The 21,141-nt window shown below is 46.1% G+C and overlaps 1 protein-coding gene across 2 annotated transcripts; it reads right to left on the bottom strand.

Moving 5' to 3' along the window:
* Positions 1-6,633: 6,633 nt before the first annotated feature.
* Positions 6,634-20,254, bottom strand: PLAC9 (placenta associated 9). Of its 2 annotated transcripts, XM_064373696.1 has the most exons (5): positions 20,158-20,222; positions 15,195-15,287; positions 10,421-10,518; positions 8,283-8,406; positions 6,634-7,764 (listed from the first exon to the last, which is right to left on the bottom strand). In XM_064373696.1, the coding sequence occupies exons 1-5, from the start codon at positions 20,219-20,221 to the stop codon at positions 7,754-7,756; spliced, it is 390 nt and encodes a 129-aa protein (XP_064229766.1). In that variant the 5' UTR covers position 20,222; the 3' UTR covers positions 6,634-7,753. The 2 variants fall into 2 exon arrangements, with proteins under 2 accessions (XP_064229766.1, XP_064229767.1); XM_064373697.1 differs by lacking the exon at positions 15,195-15,287 and having other exon boundaries at positions 20,158-20,254.
* Between the last annotated feature and the right edge of the window lie 887 nt (positions 20,255-21,141).

Genomic DNA, 21,141 nt, shown 5'->3' with positions numbered 1-21,141 from the left:
TTGAACCCAAGAGGCAGAGGTTGCAGTGAGCCCAAGATTGTGCCACTGCACTCCAGCCTGGACAAGAGCAAGATTTCATCTCAATAAAAAAAAAATAATAATAATAAATAAAGTGCTGAAGGAAAAAAACAAAAAACCTTTTTACCCCAGACCTGTCCTACAAGAAATGCTAAAGGGGGCCAGGTGTGGTGACTCGCACCTGTAATCCTAGCACTTTGAGAGGCCAAGGTGGGCAGATTGCTTGAGCTCAGGAGTTTGAGAGCAGCCTGAGCAACATGGCAAATCCCCATGTCTATAAAAAATAAATACAAAAATTAGTTGGGTGTGGTAGCATGCACCTGTAGTCCCACATACTTGGGGGACTGAGGCAGTAGGATTGCTTGAACCCAGGAGGTTCAGGCTGCAGTGAGCTGAGATCACACCACTACACTCCAGTCTGAGAGACAAAGTGAGACCCTATCTCAAAACAAAAACAAAAACAAAAACAAAAAAAAAAACACTTTGGGAGGCCAAGGTGGGCGGATCATAAGGTCAAGAGATCGAGACCATCCTGGCCAACATGGTGAAACCCTGTTTCTACTAAAAATACAAAAAAATTAGCTGGGTGTGGTGGCATGTGCCTGTAGTCCCAGCTACTTGGGAGGCTGAGGCAGGAGAATTGCTTGAACCCGGGAGGCGGAGGTTGCAGTGAGCTGAGGTCGCACCACTGCACTTCAGCCTGGCGCCTGCTGACGGAGTGAGACTCTGTCTCAAAAAAAAAAAAAAAAAAAAAAAAAAAATTAAAGGGACTACTTTAATCAGAAACCAAATAACATTAACGAACAATAAGAAATCATCTGAAGGTACAAAACCCACTGGTAATACTAAGTACACAGAATATTATAGTAAGTACACAGAATATTATAGTAAGTACACAGAATATTACAAAACTGTAACTGTGATGTGTAAACTGCTCTTATCTTGAGTAGAAAGACTAAATGATGAACCAATCAAAAATTATAACTACAATAACTTTTTAAGACAGTACAATAAGACATAAATAGAAACAACAAAAAGTTAAAAAGCAGGGGGATGAAGTTAAGGCACAGAATATTAGCTTGCTTTTTGCTTGTTTGTGTTTTTATGCAAACAGTCTTAGGTTGTTATCAGGTTTCAATAATGGGTTATAAGATAGCATTTGCAAGCCTCTGGGTAACTTCACACTAAAAAAAAAACCACATAATAGATACACAAAAAGTAAAGAGCAAGAAACTAAATCATATCACCAGAGAAAAATCACCTTTACTAAAGGAAGACAGGAAGGAAAGAAAGAAGGAGGAGAAGACAAAAAAGCAACCAGAATACAAATGATAAAATGGCAGGAGCATGTTATTACTTATCAATAATCACATTGAATGTAAAAGGACTAAACTTTCCAATCAAAAGAAATAGAGTGGCTAAATAGATAGAAAAACAAGACCCATTGATCTGTTGCCTACTAGAAACAGACTTCACCTATAAAGACATACACAGACTGAAAATAAAGGAATGGAAAAAGATATTCCATGCTATAATTCCAGCACTTTGGGAGGCCAAGGCAGGCAGATAACTTGATGTTAGGAATTTGAGACCAGCCTGGCCAACATGGAGAAACTACAGTGGTACTAAAAATATTTTTTTAAAAAAATTAGCTGGGCATGGTCGTGGGCACCTGTGATCCCAGCTACTTGGCAGGAGGCAAGAGAATCACTTGAACCCGGGAGGCGGAGTTTGCACTGAGCAGAGATCATGCCACTGCACTCTAGCCTGGGAGATAGAGCAAGACTCCACCTCAAAAAAAAAAAAAAGATATTCCATGCCAATGGAAACTAAAAAGCTAGCTATACTTATATCAGACAAAATAGGCTTCAAAACAAAAATTATAATAGACAAGGTCACTAGATAATGATAAATGGGTCAATTTACCCAGAGGATAAAATAATTTTAAATATATATGCATCCAAAGTGAAGTACCAAGATAGATAAAGCAAATATTATTAGAGTTAAAGAGATAGACCTCAATGCAGTAATAGCTTGGAGACTTCAACACTTCACTTTCAGCATTGGACAGATCATCCAGACAGAAATTCAACAAAGAAACCTCAGACTTACTATGCATTATAAACCAAATGGATCTAATAGATATTTATAGAACATTTCATCCACTGGCTACAGAATACACATCATTTCTTCAGTACATGGATCATTCTCAAGGATATGTCAGATATTAGGTCAAAAAACAAATCCTAAAACATTCAAAAAATTGGAATAATATCAAGCATCTTCTCTGATCACAACAGAATAAAACTAGAAATTAATAACAGAAAAAATTTTGGACTCTATACAAATACATGGAAATTAAATAATATGCTCCTGAATGACCAATGGTCAATGAAGAAATTAAGAAGGAAATTGAAAAATTTCTTGAAACAAATGATGAGGAAAGCACAACATACCAAAACCTATGGGATACAGCAAAAGCAGTGCTAAGAGAAGTTTGTAGCTATAAGTACCTACATCAAAAAAGAGGGAAAACTTCAAATTAACAATCTAATGATGCATCTAGAAAAGCAAGAGGAAATCAAACCCAAAATTAGTAGAAGAGAAATAGTACAGCCGGGTGCAGTGGCTCATACCTGTAATCCCAGCACTTTGGGAGGCTGAGGCAGGTGGATCACCTGAGGTCAGGAGTTTGAGACCAGCCTGGCCAACATCGTGAAACCCCATCTCTACTAAAAATACAAAAAATTAGCTGGGCGTGGTAGCAGGCACCTGTAATTCTAGATACTCAGGAGGCTGAGGCAGGAGACTCGCTTGAACCTGGGAGGCAGAAGTTGCAGTGAGCCAAGATTGCACCATTGTACTTCCAGCCTAAGCAATAAGAGCAAAACTCTGTCTCAAAAAAAAAAAAAAAGAAAGAAAGAAAGAAATAAGTGAAATTGAAATGAAGAAAACAACACAAAAGATCAATGAAACAAAAAGTAGGTTTTCTGAAGTTAGACAAAATTGATACACTTTTATCCAGACTAAGAAAACAAGAAAGAAGGCCCAAAGAAATAAAGTCAGAGGTGAAAAAGGAGACATTACAACTGATACTACAGAAATTCAAAGGATTATTAGTGGCTACTATGAGCAACTTTATGTCAATAAATGGGAAAATGTAGAAGAAATGAATAAATTCCTGGACTCCTACAACTAACCAAGACTGAACCATGAAGTCCAAAACCTGAACAGACCGATAACAAGTAACAAGATTGAAGCCGTAATAAAAAGTCTCCCAGTAAAGAAAATCCCAGGACCCAATGACTTCACTGCTGAATCCTACCAAATGTTTAAAGAACTAATACCAATCCTACTCAAACTATTCTGAAAATAGAGGAGGAGGGAGTATTTCCAGACTCATTCTACAAGGCCAGTATTACCCTGATAACAAAACCAGACAAAGACTCATCAAAAAAAAGAAAACTATAGGTCAATATCCCTTACGAATATTCACATAAAAATCTTCAACAAAATGCTTGCAAACTGAATTCAACAATACATTAAAAAGATCATTTATTATGACCAAGTGGATTTATTCCTGGGATGAAAGGATGGTTCAACATATCTAAACCAATCAATGTGATACATCATATCAACGGAATGAACGACAAAAACCATATGATCATTTCAAGTAATGCTGAAAAAGCATTTGATAAAATTCAATGGATAAAAGTAGAGCTACCATATGATCCAGGAATCTCACTGTTGGGTATATACCCAAAAGAAAGGAAATCAGTTTATCAGAGAAATATCTGCACTCCCATGTTTGTTGCAGCACTGTTCACAATAGCTAAGATTTGGAAGCAACCTAAGTGTCCATCAACAGATGAACGGATGAAGCAAATGCAATACCTATATACAATGGAGTGCTATTCAGCCATAAAAAAGGATGAGATTCTGTCATTTACAACAACATGGATAGAACTGGAGGCCATTAAGTTAAATGAAATAAGCCAGCCACAGAAAGACAACATCATGTGTTCTCACTTCTTTGTGGGATCTAAAAAATCAAAACAATAGAACTAATGGGCATAGAGAACAGAAAGATTGTCACCAGAGGCTAGGAAGGGTAATGGGCAGGGGCAGGTTGGGGAGAGGTGAGCATGCTTAGTAGGTACAAAAACATTAGTCAAAAAGAATGAGTAAGAAAACAGGGTGTCTCTAGTAATTTAATTGTACATTTAAAAACAACCAAAAGCCTGGCAACATGATGAAACCCAGTCTCTACAAAAAATACAAAAAGTAGCCAGGCATGGTGGCATCCCCCCTCTTGTCCCAGCTACTTGGGAGGCTGAGGTGGGAGGATTGTTTGAGCCAGGGAGGTGGAGGTTGCAGTGAGCTGGGATCATGCCACTGTACTCCAGCCTGGGTAGCAAAGCAAGAGTCTGTCAAAAAAAAAGAAAAAAAAAAAAGGAAATAGACAATCTAGCCTTCTATATTATAGAATTAGAAAACAAAGAGCAAGCTACACCAAAAGCAACCAGAGGGAAAGAAATAATAAAGGTTGGAGTGCAGATAAATAAAATGGAGAATAGAAAAGCAGTAGAATCAATGGAACAAAAAAAAATGGTTCTTTGAAATGATCAACAAAACTGGCAAACCTTCAGCTAGACTCTGTCTCACACAGAGAGAGACAGTGAATGAATGAGATAGGAGACTCAAGACTAGAATACTAAAATCAGAAATGAAAGCGGAGGCATCACTAAATACCTTACGAAGAAAAAATAAAGGATTACAAAAAATACTGTGAACAATTGTATACCAACATATTAGATAATCTGGATAAAATAGACAAATTCTTAGAAACTCACAAATTACCAAAGTTGACTCAAGGAAAAATAAAAAATCTGAATAGATCTATAATAAGTAAAGAGATTAAACCTGTGATCAAAAACCTACCAACAAAGAAAAGGCCAGGGCCTTCACTGGTAAATTACAGCAAACGTTTAAGGAAGTAACACCAATCCTTCTCAAACTCTTACCTAAATAAATAAATAAGCAAGCAAAGGAGGAAACACTTCCTAACTTATTCTATGAGACCAGTATTATCCTGATACCAAAGGCAAACAAAGACATTACAAGAAAAAAAACTCTACAGACCAATAAGTCTTATGAATATAGGTGCAAAAATCCTGAACAACATGCTAGCAGACTAAATCCAGCAGCATATTAAAAGCATTATACACCATGACCAAGTGAAATTTATCCCAGGAATGCATGGGTCATTTAATATACAAAAATCAGGTCTGGCACGGTGGCTCAACGCCTGTAATCCCAGCACTTTGGGAGGCAGAGGCGGGTGGATCACCTGAGGTCAGAAGTTCAAGGCCAGCCTGGCCAACATGGCAAAACCCTGTCTCTACTAAAAATACAAAAATTAGCCAGGTGTGGTGGTGGGCAGCCTGTAATCCCAGCTACTCGGGAGGCTGAGGCAGGAGAATTGCTTGAACCCAAAGATGGAGGTTGCAATGAGCCAAGGTCATGCCACTGGACTCCAGCCTGGGCAACAGAGCAAGACTGTCTCAAAAAAAAAAACCAAAAAACAATTTAATGCATGTAATTAATAAACGAAAGGGGAAAAAAATCACATGATCATCTAATTGATGCAGAAAAATAACACTTAACAAACTAAGAATAGAAGGAAAATGTCTCAATCTGCTACAGGGCATCAGGAAAAACCCACAGTCAATATTGCTGGTGGGAATATAGAACAGTACAGCTGCAATACAAGAGCTTGGTAGTTCTTCAAAAAGCTAAACATAAGAGTTACCATATGACTCAGCAATTTCATTCCTACATATAGACCCCAAACAAATAAAAAAGCAAATATTGACACAAAAACTCGTATATGGATGTTCATAGCAACATTATTCATAAGAGCCAAAAAGTACAGACAACCCAAATGTCCATCAATTGATGAATAAATGAATAAAATGTGGTATATTCATACAAGAGAACATTATTCATCCATAAGAAGGAATGAAGCACTGATACATGCTACAATACGGACAGCCCTTGAAAACACTATGATCAGAGAAAGAAGCCAGATACAGCTAGGCTACGTATCATATGATTCTATTTACAGTAATACTCCCTTACCTTCAGGGGATACATTTCAACACCTCTAGTGGATGCCTGAAACCACAATAGCATCTAATCCTACTATGCTATGTTTTTTCCTATGCATGCATATCTATGATAAAGTTTAATTTATAAATTAGGCACCGTAAGAGATTAGCAACAATAGCTAAGAATAAAATAGAACAATTAGAACAATATGCCAGCTTCTGTGAAGGGAAGGTTGCATGAAAAACCACCACCATATGCCAGCAACACTGCTCTTGCACATTGGGTCTTGATTAAGTAAAAGAAATGTTGCTGGAACACAAGCGCTGTGATACTGTGGCTGTCGATCTGGTAACTGAGAAGGCTGCTAAGTGACTAACTGGCAGGAAGTGTAGACAGCATGGACCATGGTGGATAAAGGAAGAGTTTGTGTCCGGAGTGGGACAAAGGAGGATGGCGAGGGATTTCATCACGCCACTTAGAATGATGCACAATTGAAAACTCATATGTTGTTTATTTCTGGAGTTTAATATTTTAGGACTGTGATTGACTGCAGGTAACTGAAACCATGGAAAGTGAAACCACAGATAAAACGGGACTACTGTATTTAAAATGTCCAGAATAGGCAAGTTCATGGCGACAGAGATCAGTGGTTTCCAGGGGGTTGGGGGATCGGGAATGGGATGTGACTGCTTAATAGGTACAGAGTTTCTTTCTAGAGTGAGAACAATGTTCTGGAACTGGTGGTGATGACTGACAACTTGTGAATGTACTAGAAGCCACTGCATTTGTATGATTTTTTCTTTTTGAGACAAGGTCTCACTCTGTCACCCAGACTGAAGTGCAGTGGCATGACCATGGCTCACTCACCACACCCTTGACATCCTGGGCTCAGGTGATCCTTCCACCCCAGCCTCCTGAGTAGCTGGGACTACAGGCATGTGCCACTATGCCAGGCTATTTTTTGTATTTTTTGCAGGGATAGGGTTTCACCATGTTGCCCAGGATGGCCTCATACTCCTGGGCTCAAGTGAACCTCCCACCTTGGCCTCCCAAAGTGTAGGATTATAGACATAAACCACTTCCCCCAGCCTTGTACAATTTAAAATGGTTAAAATGATTAATTTTACATTGAATTTCACTTCACAGGAATTTTTTTAAATAAAGAACAAACCACTTTAATGGACACATAAATTCCCTGGGGGTCTCATTGCAATGCAGATTTGGATTAAGAAGTCTGGGTGGGGCCTGAGACCCTGATCCCCTTGCTTTTCACCTACGGCCACATTTTGAGACGCAAGGCCACGCGAAGAGCCCCCACCTCTGTGAATCAACCCCTGCTCATCTGCTCCTGTAAATAAGGACGGCTAAAGCACAGGTGGCGGGAATAGGGGTGTCCCCAGGTCTGAGCCTGGAGAGGGTTGCAGGCCTCCTCCAGGCATGGAAGTGGAGGGAGAGGGGGCTGTAGTTAAACGGGTTACTCTGTCAGCAGACACAGAGGAGACGGAAGGAGTAGCTTTTATTTCACACGAAGCTGGGGAAGGAAGGCGAGCGGACAGGGCTGGCTCTCAGAGGGTGCTGCCTGGCAGGTGCACCACCTCCAGCTGCTGGGCTCCAGCTCCGGGGCTCAGAAGCCATCTGAAAGAAATCGGCGGCCTCCAGTGAACAACAAGCTGGGGAGCTGCAGGGTCCCCGGCCCGTGCTGCCCAACAGTTTCTTCCCTCCCCTCCCCAGCCCCACGGGACACGGGGATCAAGGAGAGAGCAAAGTGCAACTCCATCTCTGCCTGATCAGTGGGGTGCCGTCTTCCCTGTGAGGGTTTTGGGGTGGAACAGGAGTGGCTTCTCGGGGGAAATGAAAGGAGCTGAGGAGCTTTAGTCCGGAGAAGGCCAATGAAGGAGGCAGCTTCTCGCTGGGATGTGCTGAGATGGTATCTAGGGCCGGCTCTTCCAGAATTTCGTCTGACACTGGGCGGCGGCGACCGGGTGCGGGTTGGGGAGGAGGGGTGATGCCGTCCAGCTTCCGTCCCCGGGGGCGCTGGGGCCCTCCGTGCTGTCCAGCCTACACCTGTGCGGTGGAGCAGCACCCCCGTCTCGCCTGCCCAGCCCCAGATGACAGCAGTTCAGAGGCTGTCCTCTGCCACCTGCACTGCTCACCTTCTCCGAGGAGGTCAGGGTCGGGGCTGAAGGGTCCCGGGGGCAGGTTCCAGGCCAGCTCCTCCAGCAGGCCCAGCAGGCCTTTCACCTCTGTCGCCAGGTGCTCCACGGTCTTCTCTACCATCTATTGTGGGAAGGGGGTAAAGTCGAGGACAGAAGTGGTGCCGCACTCTGCTTCATCAGCTAGGCCCTAAGGAGCAGCTAGCGGTCCAGTGGGGTGCAGTGGGAAAGGACTGGGTGCTGCCGGGACCTGGGTTTTCCTCAGTCAGGCTCTACCCCTACCTGCCTCAGTTTCCCCAGATGACAATATCCTAGGGGGGCTCGCTCTCTAAGGCTCCTTCCTTTTTGACACTCAGTCACAGGTTTTGATGAAACGCCTTTAGAATACCTTCTCCCTTTTGGGACTTTGCAGCCTGGCGCTCACATTGCTTTCGTTGCTCCGCCCCCTGGTGGTTTCTCTGCCGAATGACAGATTTGGGATTTTGAAATTTACTCAGGGTTCTCAATAGTTATTTTTTCCCTGCGTATGCCATGGACCCCACTAGCAGTGTGGCGAAGCCTACAGACCTCTTCTCAGAATAATGCCTTAAATGCAAAAAATAAAGCATATAGAATTACCAAGGGCATCAATTGCATTAAAATATTATTCATTATTAAAAATTAAACTTTTTGGCCCAGCACGGTGGCTCACGCCTGTAATCCCAGCATTTTGGGAGGCCGAGGCAGGCAGATCACTTGAGGTCAGGAGTTTGAGACCAGTCTGGCCAACATGGAGAAACCCCATGTCTACCAAAAATACAAAAAATTAGCCGGGCATGGTGGTGCATGTCTGTAGTCCCAGCTACTCGGGAGGTTGAGGCATGAGAATCACTGGAACCCTGAAGGCAGAGGTTGCAGTGAGCTGAGATTGAACCATGAACTCCACCTGGGTAACAGAGCAGGACTCTGTAAAATAAAAATTTAAACTTTTGGATATAACATACGTATTGACCGGGCATAGTGACTCACGCTTGTAATCCCAGTACTTTGGGAGCCCGAGGTGGGCAGATGGATTGAGCTCATGAGTTCAAGACCAGCCTGGGAAACATAGCAAAACCTCATCTCTACAAAAAAAAAAAAAAAAAAATACAAAAATTGGCCAGGCATGGTGGTACATGCACCTGTAGTCCCAGCTACTTGGGAGGCTGAGGTGGGAGGATTGCTTGAGCCTGGGAGGTGGAAGTTGCAGTGAGGTGAGACTGCACCACTGTACTCCATCCTGGGTAACAGGGAGACAATGCCTCAAAAAAAAAATGTATTTATTAACTCACTAAATCACATGATTTAACATCAGGCCTAACAACAACAGAAATGTTGACATAGGAAGGGTATAAATGATATGTTGAGATATTCCTAACTAGAACAAGATGAAATTATCTGGATTTCTATTGATGACAAAGTTATAGTACTGTTAATACCACTGCTTGCTGACTGTATTTATGATGAATGGGAATGCTCAATTTCAGTTAAAGGCTTACAACAATACAAATGGAAGCTTTTTTCCACACAAGTTAGGAATCGTGGCTAAATAACAAAATGGTGACTGAATTTCCACCTTCCCATCCAGTATTGATGCTGAAATATCCACATGGGGGCAAGTAAGGCCTTAGGAGAAGCATGGTCCACTAGGGGCTGGCCAGCCTGACAGCCTAGATGGGAGGATGATGTTGGACAAGGCAGCCACAGCGCAAGATTGGCCTGTATGGCCTGACATTCCAAAGCAACTTGCACCTGCCCTTAAAAACACCATCCTAGGCCACTGGCTCATGCCTGTAATCCCAGCACTTTCAGGGGAGGAGGTGGGCGGATCACCTGAAGTCAGGAGTCTAAGACCTGCCTGACCAACATGGAGAAATCTCATCTCTACTAAAAATATAAAATCAGCTATGCGTGGTGACGCATGCCTGTAATCCCAGCTACTTGCTAGGCTGAGGCAGGAGAACCTCTTGAACCCAGGAGGAGGAGGCCATGGTGAGCTGAGATCGTGCCATTGCACTCCAGCATGGACAACAAAAGCAAAGCTCCGTCTCAAAAAAAAAAAAAAAACCATCTTAGAAGGTGGTCCTGACCCCATATGTCCTTCCAAACCACCCTGTTACCTCCTCCATGACATCCAGACGGCGTTGCACAGCCATGTGTCTGTCACACGCTGTGCTCTGAGCTGTGTCTCCTTGGGGAGGGCTGAAGGGTTCTGCAGCTGTGGGGAAACAAGTCTTGTCACTGTGGGGCCCTTGGTTTGCCATCGTGCCAGATACTCCTGTAAACACTGGGCTCAAGTGAGGTCGGTCCCCAAAGCAAATGCAAGAGCAAGCAGAGGAAGGCCCTGGTGCGGGTCGGTGTGTGAGTGCCAGCCACCTCAATCCCACCAGTCACCTACAGACCCACATGGACTTCCTCAAGGAGGTGAAGCCCAGGGAGGAAGGGAGGACGGGCTCCACCCAGGGAGAATGGCAACTGCAATGACAGAGAGGCCTGAAAGAGCATGGCTCAGTGTGCAAACCCTGCAGGGAGCCTGCAGTGGCTGGAGATACAGGGTGGTTGAGAGAGAGACTGGAGAGGGAAATCCTGGAAATCAAACCAAGGGGGCAGAGCTTTGGCCCAGAGGCTTTAATAAATCAGTTCTGATGCATGTTTTGGGGGCAATCTGGGCTCACTGCAACCTCCGCCTCCCGGGTTCAAGTGATTCTTCTGTCTCAGCCTCCCAAGTAGCTGGGATTACAAGCGCCTGCTACCATGCCTGGCTAATTTTTGTATTTTTAGTAGAGACGGGGTTTCACCATGTTGACCAGGGTGGTCTTGATCTCTTGACCTCATGATCCACCCACCTTGGCCTCCCAAAGTGCTGGGATTACAGGCGTGAGCCACCGCACCTGGCAAATTTTTAAAATATAGGGAATAGACTGGAGGGAGATGCCTTTGAAGGCAGGAAGTTACTGCAGCAATCAGGGTAAGAGGGATGAAGGAGAAGTGATGAGCAGAGGCAGCAGCCGTAGGAATATGAGGATGAAAATGAGAGGAGGTATTTCAATAGCAGCATTGACACTGGGAACCCATTAGTAACAGCTGGCATGTGATGAGTACTTACCATGCACCACGTAGGGTGCTAACTTAACCTCTCCAACAATCTGTTGTTACGCCCAATCTACACTTAAGAAAACTGATGCATACAGGGGTGAAAGTATGTGTCCAAAGTCACTACTCATAAGCAGAGGATCTGCCATTCCATTGTTCTCCTCAAGTTAGCTCTTCCAGGCACCATCAACCCTCACCGCAGAAGTCTAAGAGCCCTGATTCCAAGCTCAGGTTTCAGAGTTGGTAACCCTGAGATGCCTGTAGGGCATCAGAGTTAGCTGGAACCTTGGAGAACGCTGACATTCAAGAAGGAGAGTGCCGCCCCAGAAGTCAAGAGCAGCCAAGCTTTACAGATTCTGCAGAGAATGAAAAAGGTCGGCATGGCTGAAAGCAGTGAGGAGGTCTAGCAAGATAAGGACTGGAAAAAGAGCACAGGAAAGGCGTTTGTTAGATGTCACCCCAGCACTTTTAGGAGTGGTGGAGGAAAAGTAGAGTTTGGATTATGGTAAGATGAGAAGGGAAGGTGAGGCTGGGGATAGAAACTTGGATTCTGGAAAATTTCACAAAGCTTGGCTATGAAGGAAAGGAGATTGGATCACAAGGTCTAGAGAAGTATTTATGGGTGTGTGTGTGTGTGTGTGTGTGTGTGTGTGTGTGTTTTTAAGCATTGGAAAACACAATGATGTTTACAGCCTGAGGGACAAAAGGAAGACAGGAGAAGCAAAGGAATGCTCTTCCTGAATTGATGGGAGGCCCTGGATCCAGAGGGGGTGGGAACACATCTGGAAGGAAGACAGAGGGAATGCAGCAAAAATGGGCAAAGGTAAACCATCTAACTAGAGGGCCAGAAAGTGGAGTGAGCTCCTGCCTGATGGGCTCTGTTTACTCTGAGCAGTAAGATAGAGAACATGTAGGGAAGAGAGCTAGTTGCTAAAATTTCAAGAATTCTATGAGTAGGTTATTAAACACAGACGTTAAAATAGTGACCATGGTGCCTGGAAATGGTGGCTTGTGCCTTTAATCCTAGTACTTTGGGAGGCTGAGTGGGAGGATCACTTGAGGCCAGGAGTTTGAGACCAGCCTGATCAACACACTGAGACCCCATCCCTTAAAAGAAAAAAAATTTTAAGTAAAAAGAAAAAAAAAAATGGTGGCCATCATGAGAACATTTACACCACAGAAATCACCAACCCCCGCCCCCCTTTTTTTCTTTTTGAGAGCCAGTCCATCAGTGCACCACCAGGTAAGGGACTTGAATAAAGAGAGGGCTTCAAAAGGGGATGTGCAGAATCAGGGAGGCAGGGTAGGCGGACCATGCAGAATGAGCTGGCATCAACAAGGAATCCTGGAAGTGTGAGTCCTCCCTCAGCAGTGCTCCACAGTCTAGGCGCACAGCAGCAAAGACAGATGGCTGGATGGAGTCTGCAGGGTGGAGGCAAGGGGCCAAGGAGCTGAAATTTGACCAGCCAGGGGTTTAGGAGAGGAGCCCTGGAATCCAGCTGGGATAAGGAAGGAAATGAGGCCAAGAAGAGGGCCAATAAATTGGGAGAAGTGGGGGCCTGAAGAGACTGGAGGTCTTAGGAATCACAGGAGGAACAGGAGGTAAAGAATATTGCAATTTTAGCTTTTACAGGTAGAATGGCTTCAGATAGTGACCATATCAAGGCTGTGGCCATGGATGTGGGCATCCAAAGCTCAGTGTGGGGAGAGAGTTATGGAACTTGAGCTCTCTAGGTACAATGCTTGTAGCTTAAGGCCTTGGTGTTGGATGGGTTGGCCAAGGGGCCATCTGCACTTGTCTAGAAGGGGGGCAGGTCTTGAGATAGGACAGAGCTGGTGATGGATGTATAACTCCGAGGTCAAGTGATTTGCCCAAGCTCACACCATCAGCAAATGCCTGAACCTCAGGCACCCTGACCTCCTGGCTTCAACTCATCAAAGTGGGGCCCCCTGCCTTGTGATTTTCTGATTCCAACTCTACCTAGATATCAGCTCTTCCACTCAGGGATAAGAACAAGACCAGGGACAAAACGTCCTTCAAACCGAGCAACTTTTGTGGAGAACAATCTGTTTTTCGAATTTTCCTTTTCATTATTTCCCTCCACTAAACTTAGAAAAGACTCTTCAAAAGATAATGGTGTTATTCCTGAATTTGGGGAGGGAGGAGGACATGATAATGGTGTCTAGGTTATTTTTTTAAGGCGAGTCTTTTAAAGACCCATACTGAAATATTTACAGATGAAATGTTATGCTGTCTTAGATTTACTTCCAAATAATCCAGGCCTGGGTGGGGATGGGGGAGAGGCCTATGTGGATGTTTAGAGCAAACAAGATGGGCTGAGAGTTGCTAATTGTTGGAGCTGGGTGATGAGCACATGGGGGTACATTCAGCTTTTCTCTCTACTGTTGTGGGCGTGGTTTGAAACATTCCATAATAAAAGCCAGCTGTCTGATGGGGCTGTCAGCAGAAAGCAGTAGCCATCGTGGGCTGCAGGCATCCATGTAAAATATTCAGAGAGAGAGGCCCCACCTCGGGGCTATGCTCCATCCTGGCCCCACATCCTGAGAAGGCCCTTGAGAGGCAGGAGCAGGTCTAGAGGAGGCTATGGGGAAAAGACTCCTTTTTTTATTTCTTCTTTTTTTTTTAAACAGGGTCTCAGTCTGTCACCCAGGCTGAAGTGCAGTGGCACGATCATGGCTCACTGCAACCTCTGCTTCACGGGCTCAAGCAACTCTCCCACCTCAGCCTCCAGAGTAGCTGGGACACAGGCACACATTACCATGCCTGGCTAAGTTTTGTATTTTTTGTAGAGATGGAGTTTCACCACGTTGCCCAGGCTAAGCTCAAACTCCTGGGCTTAAGTGATCCACCTTCCTTGGCCTCCCAAAGTGCTGGGATTATATGTGTGAGCCATTGCACCCAGTCTGGGACTCCAAATTTTAAATCAATTGTTTCAGCTGAAACTGTGCTGATCAGCTTGGAGAGGAAAAGCTCTGAGGGGGCCGGAAGAGCTGTTCTCACCCACAGAGTGACCGTCCTGGGGAGGGCCTGTCGTCATGAGTCTGTGGATACACACACTGCCTGCTGGCTCTGTCCAGAGGCCTTTGGCCAGGCCTTTCCCCTGAGCCTCACCTCCCCTCCCCCAGACCCCAGCCACTCTCCCCTCACACACTTCTCCCAGGCTCAGGCCAGAAGGATACAGTGTGACCCTGCCAGCCAAGTGGGAGTCAGGCTGCGTTGGAAGTCAGGAACAACCAGAGCCTGCTCCTCTCCACTGGCCTAAAACACCCTGTTCTCTACGAGTCTGTAATGAGGTCTAACTTGGTTCCAAATCTCCTCCAGGAAAAAGGCTGGGCTGAGGTCGCTCCCCACGTGGCTCAGCGCTAATCCTTCACATCTGGACAAAACTGTGCTCTGTGCCCCCTGGAGCAACTGTCCATGAGCTCATCGGGGCCTCCACGGAGTACGTCTGAAAGAGCAAGCTTGGAGCAGGGCCTGACATTGTACTGCCTGCTCCCTCCCTGCCAGGTCCTCCCCACGGAGCTGACTTGAACGCATCATGGCAGAAAACATGCTGGAGACCCCCGTTCTCAGCCTGGTTCAGTCACTAATGATTTAGGGATTGTGAGAGTTTCTTCTCCTCCCTGAGCCTCTGCTGCTTCCTCTATAAAATAGGATGGGGTAGGCCTGAGGCCCTCACTTCCCCATGCAGCTCATCCTTAATTCTTCTTCTCTGTCATTTGGAGGCTGCAGAGAGGCCTCAAAAATGAGCTACAAGAGCTGAGCTCAGTGGTTCATACCTGTAATTCTGGAGCTTTGGGAGGCCGAGGCAGGAGGATCACTTAAAGCCAGGAGTTTGAGACCATACTGGGCAACATAGTGAGACTCTCTCTCTATGGAAAAAAAAAAAAAAATAGACAGAATTGGTGGCATTCGCTTGTGGTCCCAGGTATTTGGGAAGCTGAAGCAGGAGAATCGCTTGAGCCCAGAAGTTTGAGACTACAGCCAGCTACAATTGCACCACTGCTCTCCAGCCTGGGCGACAAAGACCCTGTCTTGTAAAAAAAAGTAAAAAAAAAAAAAATTAGTAGACACACACACGCACCCATGGGGCTGTCAGCGGCTCAGACAAGGGGAGTGGAAAAGGCTGAAGGATTCTGATGATTAACCCTGAGCAGCCAAGGCTGTGGCCCCACAGGGCTCCCTTCCTTCCTCCGGCTCTCCCAGGCCCTGCCAGTTGGGAAATGGACCTCCTTGAATGCTGCGTTGTTTTCTCTGGCTTGGCTCCTGCTCCGGGCCTGATGTGCACCCTGGATGGTGGCCACGGGCGGGGCATCCTGTGCTGGTGAGAACAGGCTGCTGTGGAGGCCGGAGGCCCCAGGGGAGGGCTGGGCTGGGCTGGGCTGGACGGGCTGCCTCAGTTAAAGAGACGTGGCCCCTGGGTGCCATCCTCTGTGGCTGAAGTACTGCTCCCTCTACTTCTGGGCCTTATGGCGAGACCTTTTGTATCTGAACCCAAACAGTAAGAAAGTGCCACAACGCAGATGATTTCTGCATGCTGAGCAATGAGAAATGTTTTCTCAGTGGCGTCTCTGAAAGGTGTTGATGTATCTTCCGAATTATCAAAGTCACACTCTTCGAAGGGTCTGCTTTGAAGAGCAAACCCTGGACACTTGGGGGTTAATTATATTTGACCACATTCAATGTAATAGAATAATAAACTTTACCACATCCTAATACTTGTATAAAGATGTATGATTCATTCAAAACCATCCATGGGTTTTGATTACTTTTGAAAGCAGCAGAACACTATTCTTCAAATGATTCTATAAAAAACTCCAAAATGTGGACCGGGCATAGTGGCTCATGATCTAAAAAGCCATCAGGGAATAAAGGTTTCTCTGAGTGCTGCTGAAAGAAACCAAGATTGGGGCCGGGCGTGGTGGCTAACAGCCTGTAATCCCAGTACTTTGGGAGGGCAGAGGCTGGCCGATCCCTTGACGTCAGGAGTTTGATATCAGCCTGGCCAATATGGCGAAACCCACCTCCACCCCCGCCCCGATCTCTACTAAAAAATGCAAAAGTTAGCTGGGCGTGCTGGTGCAGCATCTATAATCCTAGCTACTCAAGAGGCTGAGGCACGAGAATTGCTTGAACCTGGGAGGCAGAGGTTGTGGTGAGCCGAGATTGCACCACGGCACTCCAGCCTGGGTGACAGAATAAGGCTGTCTCAAAAATAAAATAAAATAAAATAAACCAAGGTTGAAAGTCGGACAAGCAAGAGATAGATCTCAATTTACGTAAAATATAAGGGATGGAGGTATTTAAATGACATCAAAGGGACGCAATTAGCAAAATCTAAATGTGGAAAACTTTACAGAGCAAACTTAGTTTCTTCAACAACAAAAAAATTAAGTAAAAAAAAAAAAAAAAAAGCTGGGCATGGTGGCTCACGCCTGTAATCCCAGCACTTTTGGATGCCGAGGTGGGTGGATCACGAGTTCACAAGATCAAGACCATCCTGGCCAACATGGTGAAACCCTGTCTCTACTAAAAATACAAAAGTTAGCTGGGTGTCAGGGTGTGCACCTGTAGTCCCCGCTACTCAGGAGGCTGAGGCAGGAGAATCACTTGAACCCGGGAGGCAGAGGTTACAGTGAGCTGAGATTGAGCCACGGCACTCCAGACAGAGTGAGACTCCATTTAAAAAAAAAAAAAAAAAGGGCAGCAGGGAGAAGACTTACATATTTAAAGAGACCTAATAGACATATTGACCAAATGCAGTATATGTAACCTTATTTGGATCAAACAAATGAATTGTAAAAAGATATGACACAATCAAAGACATTTGAACAGTGATTGAATATTTAATGATGTTCAATCACACACTCTTTCTGGAGTGCAATCATGGCATTGCAGTTATGTTTATTAAAAGAGTGCTTATCTCTTAGAGATACACAAGGAAATATTTATAGATGAAAATATATGGGCTGGGTGCGGTGGCTCACGCCTGTAATCCCAGCACTTTGGGAGGCTGAGGCAGGTGGATCATAAGGTCAGAAGTTCAAGATCAGCTTGAACAACATGGTGAAACCCTGTCTCTAAAAAAAAAAAAAAAAAAAAAAAAAACACGATGTCAGGCCAGGCGTGGTGGCTCACACCTGTAATCTCAGCACTTTGGGAAGCCAGGGCAGGTGGATCACTTGAGCCCAGGAGTTCGAGACCAGCCTGGCCAACATGGTGAAATCCTGTCTCTACTAAAAATGCAAAAATTGGTCAGGTGTGGTGGTAGATGCCTGTAGTCCCAGCTACTCGGGAGGCTGAAGCAGGAGAATCACTTGAACCTGGGGGGCGTAGGTTGCAGTGAGCTGAGATTGCGCCACTGCATTCTAGTATGGGTGACAGAATGAGATCCTGTTGCACAAAAGAAGGAAAGAAAGAAAGAAAAAAAAATACAATGCCTGGATTTCATAATCCAGGGAGGGGAGGGGGTGAGGACAGTAGACAAGATAAAACTGCCTATGAACTGAAACTTGTTGAAGCAGGGTTGATAAGTACATTATGTGATTCTTTCATATACTATTATTTTGCATTTTTTGTATCCAACAGTTTTCATAATCAAAAGTTAAGAGATATCTGAAATCTGAAAGATTATGCACGAAAATGTATGAAGTCAGTGTGAAATTACATTGATCACGAATACTTTCCTCCTTTCTTCTTCTCTTTTTTTTTTTTTTTTTTTTTTTGAGATGGAGTCTCACTCTGTCACCCAGGCTGGAGTGCAGGGGCACCATCTCGGCTCACTGCAACCTCTGCCTTCTGGGTTCAAGCGATTCTCCCGCCTCAGCCCTGAGCATAGCTGGGACTACAGGCATGTGCCACCTTGCCTGGCTAATTTTTTTTGTATTTTTAGTAGAAACGGGGTTTTACTGTGTTAGCCAGGATGGTCTTGAACTCCTGACCTTGTGATCTGCCTGCTTCGGCCTCCCCAAATCCTTTTCTTCTTAATCTGTAGCAATGAACATGCATAATCTGAAAGAAAAACAACGTTTAAAAAATGGGTTTAAATTCTCTATACAAGTTGTGGCTAAAAGGAGCACCAAAAGTAGCCACTTGTGGATGGGCCGCTTCCTCCTCCCTCTGGGAGAAGCACAGGTGCTGCTTTGTGCCTTCAGCTCCCGGAGCCTGGGGCTGAGCTGGGGGAGGCGGGTAAAGGAGAGGGGGATGAGAGGGTGTGTACTGGGGCCCTGCTCTATTCTGGGCAGAGTCCCAGCCACTCCTCATACAGCTTGTGAGGAAACCATTGCTGGGTATCTTTAACAGGTGGGGAAACTGAGGCTCAGAGAAATCAGTGGAGTCATCTGAGAGAATGTGTATTGATGTATGTTCCCTGCTGGGCACTTCCTCTCTCATCTAATCCCTGAGGCCAGCCCTATGGGGTGGGTATTATTCTCCCCAATTGACAGAGGAAGAAACAGCCCCAGAGAAAGGAAAGGACTCACCCAAGGTAAGGGATCACGAGGGCTGGCCTGGATCCTTTCCCCAAGTGCTCGCTCCCACAGTTCACTGGGCCCTGAAAGGGGATGGGGGCTTCTATCTTAGCACAGGGCACTTCTGCCTGGGTGGGGGCAAGGACTGAGGGGGCAGGAGGCCTGGATATTTTGTGAGGGCTCTGCCTTGGCACCACCGTGAGATCTGAGCTTGCCCCTCACCTGGACAACTAAAATGAGCAATAGCCATCCCTGACTAAATGGGGTCATGGCTTGTAAACTGTAAAGTCCTGTGCAATGTGCAGGGTGGTGGAATGAGCATCTGTGTACAGTCAAGACTACAGTCTAGTAAGTCACTTGACCTGAGTCACCCTGAGCCTCACCTGTGAAGGGGCATCATTAAGCTGAGGGGAGAGGTGGGGGAAAGAAAAGGGGGAGTAAAAGGCGAGGAACCCAGCTAATGGAGAACGCAGACAGCCTCTGCCTCCGGAACAGCCCTCCACCTCCACCCAGTGCCCCACCTCCACCCAAAACAGCTCAGTCCCCCAGAGAAGCTGCCTGGAAACCGGGAGGCTGACTTCCTCACCAACTGCAAAACCACCTGAGGCCAACTGGCAGGTGAAGCAGTGGCCTTTCTCCTGGGCCCACCTGCCTGGCTCCTTGAGGCTGTGCTGAGCTGGCCTGGGTCACTCACTCTTTGGAGTCTGGCTTCTTAGACAATGTCTTATAAAGCCAGGCCTGAGCCTCCGCAGGCCCTCTGAGATGTAGCTGGCCTCCTGGGCTGCCCCACCCAGCAGCTGTGACCTCCCACCCCAGATCCTGGCTCCTCTCTTGTCAGCTCTACTCCCGTCACTGAGTTTCCCTCTCTCTCCTTTGTGGTCTCTCGCAAATCTTTCTCTTTGCTCCAATATCCTCTTCCCTCCCCGCCTTGCCATTTTAGTCACTCTTTCTCTTTCCTTCTCTTTGGTCTCTTAAACTGCTTTTTCTTTCTACCTTAGTTCATATCTGTTCATCTACAAAGCCTCTTTCTGTCTCGGCCTCTCTTTTTTCCTTTTCGCTATTTATTCTTCCCTCTCTTCTTTATCTCTCCGTTGCTCTACTTCTCTGCCTTTTTCTGCGTCTGTTTCCTCTCACTGTCTTTCTCTCCATCCCTCCCTCCCTGCATCTGCCTCTCTCTCCATCCCGCTGTAGTGTCCAACTCCCTCTGTCTCTCTCTTGCCCATTCCTTCCTCGCCATCTGCGGGTCCCCTGCCGCGCCCGGCGCCCCACTCACCAGCCAAAGCGCCCGCGGGGCGGAGCAGAGCCAGCCCGGCCAGCGCGCAGAGCAGGGTCCGCATGTTGCCGGCCCAGCAGAGCGCAGCGCCGCGTCTGCCCGCAGTCGCCCTCCCGGGATCCCGCCCGGCCGGCCTGGGAGGAAATGCTCTTAGTTCGAGCCAAAATTCCTGGGCGGCTCCGAGCTTTCTGGCTGGAGCGAACCCGCCCCCTCCAGAGGCCCCTCTGCACCCCTTGGGCAACGCGGAGCCCAGAGACCCCGGGAGCTGAGGCGCTGACCGTGCCACCCGGAGGCCTCCCGAGGAAAGGGCCGCCTCCGGAGTCCTCGCGCTTCCTGGGGGCCCGGGAGGGAAGGGGAGGGATTGGGTGAGGGCGTTGGCTCTAGGCGGCGGAGCCTGGGGTCAGGAGTTCGTTATGAGCCCATTTCAGAGGCGGGCAGACTGAGGCTCGGAGAGAAGTGCCTTCCTCGGCATTACCCTCAGCCATGGCACAGGATCTGAATCCCTGTCTCCTGGGAGTGTGGAAGCTTTTGCTTGTCTACCTACAAACGATAAATTAATTCTAATGACATGGAACAGTGTCTGGCCCTAAGAAGGAGACCCAGAAACTCACTGCTGTGGTAAGGGAGTGATGGCAACGTGAAAAGGTACTGGTACTTAAAAAAAAAAAAAAAAGGTAAAATTGTGACTCTCGTAAAGATATGAAATTAGCATATTCTAAAGGTTTTATTTAATTCATTATTAATGAGGTAACAAGTAAGATGCCACAAGCAGTCCAAAGTTTGGAACACAGTAGTGGAAACTTCCCCTATGGGACAAGCTCATTCAACAAAGTGCAACAACAAATTAAGGTTTAGTGAAAACACAAAGCAAAAAAACTGCAGCTCTGACTTCTCTGCTGCAGAGCCCTGAGTGCCTTGCCTGGTTGTAAGTAGAACGCTTTCATCAGCAAGCCTGGGAGAATGCCTTTGTCCATCAGGGGTCCC

This window comes from Aotus nancymaae, unplaced genomic scaffold, assembly GCF_030222135.1.
Source record: "Aotus nancymaae isolate 86718 unplaced genomic scaffold, 86718_ANA_hifiasm-v0.15.2.pri h1tg000010l, whole genome shotgun sequence".
In the NCBI taxonomy this organism is placed as follows: domain Eukaryota; kingdom Metazoa; phylum Chordata; class Mammalia; order Primates; family Aotidae; genus Aotus; species Aotus nancymaae.
This window is presented reverse-complemented; position numbering and strand designations above follow the sequence as displayed.

Excerpts from the sequence above, each read along its gene's own strand:
- PLAC9 (XM_064373696.1), bottom strand. The coding sequence starts at position 20,221 with ATGCGGACCCTGCTCTGCGCGCTGGCCGGGCTGGCTCTGCTCCGCCCC. Across the intron at positions 15,288-20,157 it reads CCCCGCGGGCGCTTTGGCTG|AGAGAGAGTCTCACTATGTT; the intron begins GTGAGTGGGGCG and ends TTTTTTCCATAG. Across the intron at positions 10,519-15,194 it reads CCAAAGCTCCAGAATTACAG|CTGCAGAACCCTTCAGCCCT; the intron begins GTATGAACCACT and ends GTTTCCCCACAG.